Source organism: Acanthisitta chloris, unplaced genomic scaffold, assembly GCF_000695815.1.
Source record: "Acanthisitta chloris isolate BGI_N310 unplaced genomic scaffold, ASM69581v1 scaffold21015, whole genome shotgun sequence".
In the NCBI taxonomy this organism is placed as follows: Eukaryota; Metazoa; Chordata; class Aves; order Passeriformes; family Acanthisittidae; genus Acanthisitta; species Acanthisitta chloris.
In genome coordinates, this window is record NW_008674541.1 from 6,684 (window position 1) to 14,870 (window position 8,187).

Sequence of the window (8,187 nt, forward strand, 5' to 3'; positions counted from 1 at the left end):
GATTGAGCTAAAGAAATAAAATATACAGATTAGGAGACCTTCTTACATGGTACAAGAATGGTTAAACAGCATGCCATCAGAAATTTTCTCAAGCAAGAGTTGTCAGAGATGTCCAGGTAGTTTAGATGTGATAGATGAAAGTGCACTTCAGCCTGGATGAGGATTTTTCAACATTTAGACATCTGAAAAAGAGCCTGAATTTTTTTTCCCTTTTAAACAAAATAACAACCTTCTATTAATTTTAACTGAGCATTTAGCACTGTTGGAAAACAGTTCATTTACTTGGCATTTAATGTCAGCTATCCTTAAATTTTGCCACCGATGTGGCTAAAATTTCAAGCAAGCACAAATTTTGCAAAAGTAATTGTGCTGATGTTCTAGGTAGCTCTTGCTTCCTGCTTCCCTTTTTCATGACATGTGAACACAAAATTACCCATGAAAATTTTCTAAAGTATCCTCATATTTTCCAAGTAGTTTGTGAGGTAAACTCATCTCTTCTTCATCTGTTTGACCTTTATTTATTGAAAAGATGGGAGACTCCATGGTTCTCTCTGCTGGAGAAGTTGCCAGTTTTTCCAGAGACTCCTTCAGCTCATGTCTGAGTTCATCTTCAGAATCTTCAAAATTTCTGTAAAGTAAACCAAGAGAATTACATTAATTAAATAAATATAACCTTGTTACAAACCTTTCTCCTTTTAAGGTCTTTTAGGGTTTTTTTAACCACTTTATAATGAATACGGAAGCAACACACGTAATGTAAAATGTTTCTTCTTTCTCCATGAGATTGTTTACCTGTATTTATAGGGCAAGAGAACAGGAGCTGCAAAGCCATGTTAATATTTCTACATAATGTAATTATTGATGACAGCATTGGCATGTGACATATTAAATTACAGAATTAAAAGTTAAATTAACAGACTCCGTAAGGAAGTTTTCTCCATCTATGAATTTAAAAGAACACAAAAAAAGCCTAAGGCAATGAAACCTGTCATTTCATGAAAAAGGTTCAGTTGTGTGGGTTTTTCTTCTGATGTACTTGACTTACGTGTCTTCATCATCTGATCTTGGCTCAAGTCTGCCTTGATCAACAGCAACAGCAGAGTATGGTTCTGAATCATCTTCCTTGTTCTCTTCTGGAAAGGAAGAGAAACTTCCCTTCAGTTGTGTAGGAGGTAAGTATGAAAAGTGTAAAGTAATAGCAAATAACTAAATGTTTGGATGTTTTTGTTCCTGTTCAAATTACAACAGTGTAAAATCAATGCTTTTGTTATTCTTGATCACGTTTTAGTCAGGGATTTGTCACTTGTGCTTCAGGAAACCTGGCACATTTGTAGGCCATAACCAAAAGACTAATAAAATTAAGTAAGAAGGGTGATCTGATGTTGGTAGGTGTAAGTTACCAAAATAGGGATCTCTGTTTTCAGTAGAAAACTTAGAGGAGTAGTGTTGGGGAAAGTCTGAAACTTATTGCTTGGGTGTAGACTAAATTCTGCATGTGATCCAACAGAAATCTGCAGCTTGGGTAACACTGTACTCCACAGCATCAGCTTGAGTGAAAGGGGAGAACTGGGTATGAAGAGTGTGCCGTATTTTGATAAATGTAACTGATAAAAACGACAGCAATTAGAATACCCCTGTGACTTACTCTTGCCTTAACCCTATGAACTGCTAACATGAGTGAAAGGTGTTTTGAGGTTTGTTTTGGTGTGGGTTTTTTTAATGCACAAGCAATAAATCTGGTCTTAGGAGAGGAATTTTTCTGGTATATTTAGGTGGTTTTGCCTTGAAGATGGGGCAGTTTTAAAAGAGCTTGTTATGCTCTGAGAAAACACATACGTGAGGCATAACTAGCAGGACAGGGCTGACTGCACAGTTGCAAATGAAAGGTATTTATCACAATACATTACAATTTTTGAATCTTGGCATGTACGATTTACTTGCTTAAAAGTTCTGTCATCCAATTATGTGTTCAGTAGATTGGCAATTGTGCATAAATCCACAATCTCCACTTACATATACAGCATCTTTCTGTGGAAAATACTCTGACTTTTTAGCCAACAACCCTCTGCCAATGGCAGAAGAAATAATACACTAAAGAAAAACATGCAGAATTTACAGTAAAAACCATCCTACCTATTTCTTCAAGACAGATAAAGGAATCCTTAGACAGCTCTGCTTTCGCTAAGATGTTCAGGAGTGTCACTGGTGGTGTTTGTTTCCACTGCTTCCTGTTTTCTGGGATGTCTTCAGGCAGAATAGCATGGTCAGCTGAAGAACAGAAGGTTCTCAGGTCACTAAAGCATGCCTGCAGCTGGGCACTGTCTCTTGTCAGAGTCAGACACTCTGGTCTTGACATAGATGTATGTAATTCTGGAACCTGCTTTTTTTTTTTCCCTTTATGGAAAACTCCTGCATTTTTTATAATTATTTTATATGATTGATAATGTAGAGAAAAAGTACTTTGGACTATTTGTCACAAAAAATGTCTAATGCAAGTTTTAATGCTTAAGAAACTGCTTATTAAGCCTGGAACAGACAGGTGCAGCTTCATTGAGCAGTCCTTGCTCTGAAACTTGTTGGCTTCTTGGAGCTGAAAAAGCATCAAAGAAGTTTTTTCTGTTTCTTTTGTGCTCTATGCTCTTTAATCTCAAGGAGAATTAACAAGAGGTGGTGTATTAATGATATTCTGCTTTGTCTTCACTGTCCATACAAACACTTCAGGTTATTTTTGCATATCTGGGGTGTTTGAAGCCTCCTGGAAGGCTGGAAAAGCTCATTGTTTGCAGCAACCAGTGACTGGAAATACCTGTCAGTCTGGGAACATATGCACCAGTACTGCAGGAATCCTAGCAGTTAGCCTCTTCTGAAATGGAGCATCACCACAGCCACCCCTTGCACTTGTGACTGAGAGGCACCACCACTATGTGCAAAGGGAAAACAAACTCCACCACACCCTGGGGTGGCCCAGGCAACTTACTGCCCTAATTCTTGGGTCTCACCAGCTCAAGGCCTGAGAAACTGGTGTTGATTAGTTGCTTAGATTGGCATTTTCACTTGCTGTTACCCAGCCCACAGTGTGATTCATAAGATGCAGCACTCTTAATATGTATAAGCAACACATGACTGCAGAGGGGAAAGTGACAACTGCATTCTATGGTTTAACATGTGCAATAATCTCAGTTATTATGAAATCCTGCAACTAAAATCCTGCCAGACCATGTGAACATTCAGATATGGAATTCTTTTGGCAGAACTCTCTAAGTCTGGCCGGATTATAGCAGCTCCTTACTTTCACCAAAAGCCAAAACTTTCTTACCAAGTTCATTTTCAGCCATAGTGGGACATACAGATGTGACATCAGATTCAGCAAAAAAATTCAGAAGTGTCTGAGGGGCTCCATCTTCCCAATGTTTTCTGGTTTTTTTCTTAACATCTATGTCATTTGACTCTTAAGGGGAAGAAAAACAGGAGGTAAAGTTACTTAGTTTTTTTAAAGTAGATTTCATGTGATTATAATATTATGTGATATGATGAGAGAGCTCATCAGATAAACTTGCTGTAGCCTGGAGTTAGTGAATTTACCTAACTCCTGTGTAATTTTCAAGATTAATACTCAGCATCGCATTTCCCCAAGAAATACCTGTTTGGTATCCAGACAGTTCTTCCAAAGCTCTGTCCATATGATCTTCATAAACTTGCAATTTATTTTTAAGATTCTCACCATCCACAAAAGTTAAAGTCTCACTGAGTTTATCTAGTACCTATAAAAACAATAGGTTATTCTGGAAAGAGAAAACAAATACAGTACAATAACTAAGCACTTCTCATTTTGCTGTGTTTGCCAGCCAACCTCATGTATGCACAGAAAGAAAATCTGTAACAAAAAGTGAAGCAGCAGAACTCAAAAGTCACATTGTGATTTGTGTATCAGAGGGCTCCATGGGGCTCTGCAGAGATGTGAAACACCAGAATGACAATAGTGCTTTATAAATTAAAAATATATATACTACAAATACCTTACATTTTCTATGTTGCTGTTAGAAAAATTTTTAAAAATTTTAATATACTAATGAAAATCTCAATAGGTAGCTAGTACATGTTGATCAGGCACAAATGTCATTTCAATAAATGAAACCACATAATGTCTGTAGTCTCACTTCTACTTTTTTGTAAATAACAGTGAGTTCATATCAACATTGTTCTTGCTTTGTGATACAATACTAGTGAAAAGAAACAGAACTGTACTAAACCAATTTACAAATCAAGTTTGGCATTTGCAGACTAACTCAATTGTGAGGTATTTTATATTATTATATAATTTAAATATCTGCATTCCTCTGTCTTTTACCATGTGAAAGATTGACCCAGATGTCACCCAATTTTCTTCTAAGAAATTATCCTCTTGAAGATCAGATATATGCAACGTCAACAAGTCCTCAATAGGAACCTTCATTATAGCAAAGGTACAGGATAATGGTAAAGGAACAAATCTTAGATCATGGAGCTACTGCCATGGCTTCAGATTACCAGGGTAAATGCTCTGATATAACTACAACACACCTCTGCTTCTTGGATGTTTTCTTCCTCAGGAGCACATGCATCAAAATTAACTTCAAACTTTACTCCTCCCTAAAGACAATTCACAATTTATTCTATTAAATAAAAGCACATAATTAAAAGTACACAGTTCATATGGAACTACAGATTTGAAAATTATTCTTCTGTTGATTATTTAACAATATTTTTCTTCTATTTGACAAGATTAAAGTTGAACAAACTGGACAAAAACAAACTTCCCTAAAAGTAGATTATTTTACTTTAGTGGTAGTTTAAAATGATTGCATCCACTTTTGATTTAAAGGAGAAGTGCCTGTGATAATAATTTCATTCAAATCCTTGCAATACACAGAGTTGGTCCTTACAACTGGTTCTGAACCAGTACTAAAAGCTGAATACTGTATTGCTTCCACGCAACGTTTCACAAAAGACCTTTAGTCCACTTCACAATGATCTTATGGTCAGAAACCTCCCTGATATCTTATGTGCATTTCCATTCAATTCCCATCTCCTTCTCTAATTTAGAAAGCACTATAGAAAACAATGTTTTATAACAAAATGTTTAAAAATTAGCAGCCTGACCTGACTCGACTTAGACTTTGAAGAAACTTGACTTTCCACGCACTACTAATGCAGTTTGGAATAGGTATGGATTGATTACTGTCTAACAGAGTCTCCCTCAAATGATCAGAAAAGCTCATTTACTTTCATTGTTATTCTATTTTCTCATATAAGCTTTGACCAAACAGTAGACCAGTACTCTTAACTGACTTTCAACTTGATTTCCAGAGCTGCCATAGTAACATAAAAATTTGAAATGTACAGACACAGCAGGAAAATGGGAAAAAATACAATAAGGATGGACACCTTTGTGCTATGTTTCTTTTCCAAGATTTTTTGGTCTTGCCTATCCCAGAGTCTGACTTGTTTAAAGGTTTCTTCTGTGTCCTGGAAGGAGAGAAAATAACCAGTTTAAAATACACTCTTTGTAACCAGAATATCTGCATACTCTGTAAAGAAAAAGACTCGTTTACTTGTTTGCTACTGTAGTCACTAATTTGCTCATACATATATCTGTAAGTCTATTCCATTCATTGCCAATTCTAGCTTATCTGACAAAATGAAAAACAGAGAACCTTGCACAAAGTGCAAAACTCTAATTAAAAAAAAAACCCCAGCTGTGTTTGGAAGATACAGTTCTGTGTCAAGAAGTAAATAATACATCTTTCATTTTTTATGATCACATGCAAGATGGCTTAGGCTGATTTTGTCCTGGAAAACTTTGCAAGTGATGAAAATCAAGATTTTAGTGGAAACCTATGCCTGTAGAAAGTATCACCATGTTTCATAGTATCTTGTTTTTCAGTAGCACCTCAAAAAATATTTAGTTACTCCTATTCATGTTCTGATGTCTTCTGTTAGAATCTGTCAGATAAAAGCAAAGATAATACTAGCATACAGCTCCTTCAGTGATCTGTGGCAATTGATGCATGTCTCCAACCTCAGGTGAAACCACAGCAGTTCACAGATTTTACTTTTTAAAACATCTGTGCAGTTTTTTCAGTAGATAGAGAGCCCATGAAATAAAGTGACATCAAGCAGGTCCAAAATCTAGTGTTTATTTTTCATTATCATGCATTTCCCATTAAATCACTAGGAATACAATTTCTGTCCTGACGTGGCTTTGGCTGCCTATAACCCACTTTATCTCATCGAGTGGTATGAATTCATTTTAGTAAAAGTCAGACCCAGGATCACAAGGGAAACAGCCCTTGGAAACAAAGAGGACCAGGAGGAATGGTCATACTTCAAGAAGAGAAGGCTGAAGGTGCAGGAGCAGCTGTCCCGGTGTGCCGTAACGCGAGCCAGCAGGGAAGGGGCTGGCCTGGCTGAACAGGGAGACTTTGCAGGAAATTATGAAAAAAAGGAGAGTTTACTGTGGAAAAAAGGGCAGACTACACAAGAAGAGTTCCGGAATACAGTCAGGTCATGTAGGAAGAAAACTAGAGAGACAAAGGCACAATTTTAATTAAATCTGGCCACTTGTGTCAGGGATAGCAAAAAGTGTTTCTATAAATACGTCATATTTACAGATGAAAAATAATTATGTAAATAAATCAGGAGTCAGCCAAGGAAACTTTCCAGGCCATTCATGAAGGGAACCTAGGGAGATTTTCACGGACAGTGCAGACATCAGGTGAGATTTAAGCTTTACAATGTCTCATATTTGACAGAGAGAGTGAGTCAAAGACCTTTTGCATAGAGAGCTCTGTTTAGACAAGGAGATGGCACTGATACCTGAAGTGATTCTTCTGTTTCAGCTGTATCCTTGTTTTCAGACTGGTGCTCAGCTTTCCCTTGCCACACAAGATAGGTTTTATCTTGTATTTTTTGATTTTCCTAGGGAACATTTTTATAAAATACTCATTTCAATCTCTAATTAAGTGTGCTAGCATAAAAAAAAAACCAGTACACATGACTGCGTGTATTTTTCAGCTTAGTTACCTGAAGCACTCCTGCTCTAACTCTGAATTCTTTTATATTGCTGTGGTATTCTTCCCGAATTTTCTGCAGTTGTTTCAAGTATTCCTATTAAATAGCAGTAAGGTAGAATACATATGTGTTACAAATACATACAGAAATAACATCAGCTAAACAAAATATTCTATCAAAGTGTGCATACACAAGAAAAAAGGGATTGGTGTCCTTTAATGCCAATTTTACAGAATGTACTTCCTATTAGAGGACATTGTTGGGTGAAAACTCTTCCAGACTTTACTCTTTTTTAAGTTTTCAGACTGCAAAGTTATGTCTAAACCAGCTAATTCCAAGAATAACTTAAGGACTGTCTGAATAATGATGCTGAGGTTGCAAACCAAAAATAGAGGACTAGAAATTATGAGAACAAAACATTATGTACTATTTGTTGCATTGCAACTTGCTTCCCAAAATAAAACAAACCCTTATAACCTTTTTCTTGGAGGACCTTCCACATTTCTATGCTTTCAGGCAAAAACTTTAAATTCTCTGAAATATAATTTTTGTGTTGGGGACATATCTGTTACTGTTTATATGTGAGTCTGTCCCAATTTGCCCTTGTTACAAATGGAAAATCTGTAAAATTTCTCTTTTTTTGGTGTATTTAGTACCGACTTTGTGGAACTAGACAGCAACAGTTTCTGAAGAATGTGTAAATGATGAGCACGTTCTTGTTCTAAAGTCTGACCATTATGTAAAAGTTAATATATTCATATTTATTCTGGAATTTTTAAATAGATCAAAGATAGAAAGGTTAAATATATTTCAATATGTTCACATAAAAATGAAGTATCAGTCTGTTTTCTTTGTCACCCAAAAGCAACACTAGAAAAGTATATTGTTTCTCTATAAAAAGATGGGAAAAGAAGGGAAAAGAATCAATGATGGAAAAGAGAATTCGATGAAAAAGAATCAATACTTATGTAACAAATACCACTGTCAAGGAGTGTCAGAAGACAGCTTTAAGTAGCTAAAGATGAGATTACATTCACCTGTTCTTTCATTTCATTCCTTCTAGACATGTCCTGCTGATGGTTTTTGAGATGCTCTTCCTTTATTTTCTGCTGCTGAATTTGGTCATGATATGGTTCA

General features: G+C 36.1%; 1 protein-coding gene across 1 annotated transcript in view; it reads right to left on the reverse strand.

Annotated features, from left to right (window-relative positions):
- Window positions 1-429: 429 nt before the first annotated feature.
- The window catches only part of NEK5 (NIMA-related kinase 5), a 24,661-nt gene continuing 16,903 nt past the window's right edge, over window positions 430-8,187 (reverse strand). The window contains exons 13-22 of the mRNA XM_009075391.1: window positions 8,088-8,187; window positions 7,063-7,146; window positions 6,856-6,957; window positions 5,425-5,505; window positions 4,561-4,629; window positions 3,641-3,761; window positions 3,317-3,448; window positions 2,134-2,268; window positions 1,046-1,133; window positions 430-628 (exon numbers count right to left, since the gene is read on the reverse strand). The exon at window positions 8,088-8,187 is cut by the window's right edge and continues 21 nt beyond it. Coding sequence (XP_009073639.1) covers window positions 430-628; window positions 1,046-1,133; window positions 2,134-2,268; window positions 3,317-3,448; window positions 3,641-3,761; window positions 4,561-4,629; window positions 5,425-5,505; window positions 6,856-6,957; window positions 7,063-7,146; window positions 8,088-8,187 — 1,111 coding nt within the window. The remainder of the gene's footprint in view (window positions 629-1,045; window positions 1,134-2,133; window positions 2,269-3,316; window positions 3,449-3,640; window positions 3,762-4,560; window positions 4,630-5,424; window positions 5,506-6,855; window positions 6,958-7,062; window positions 7,147-8,087) is intronic.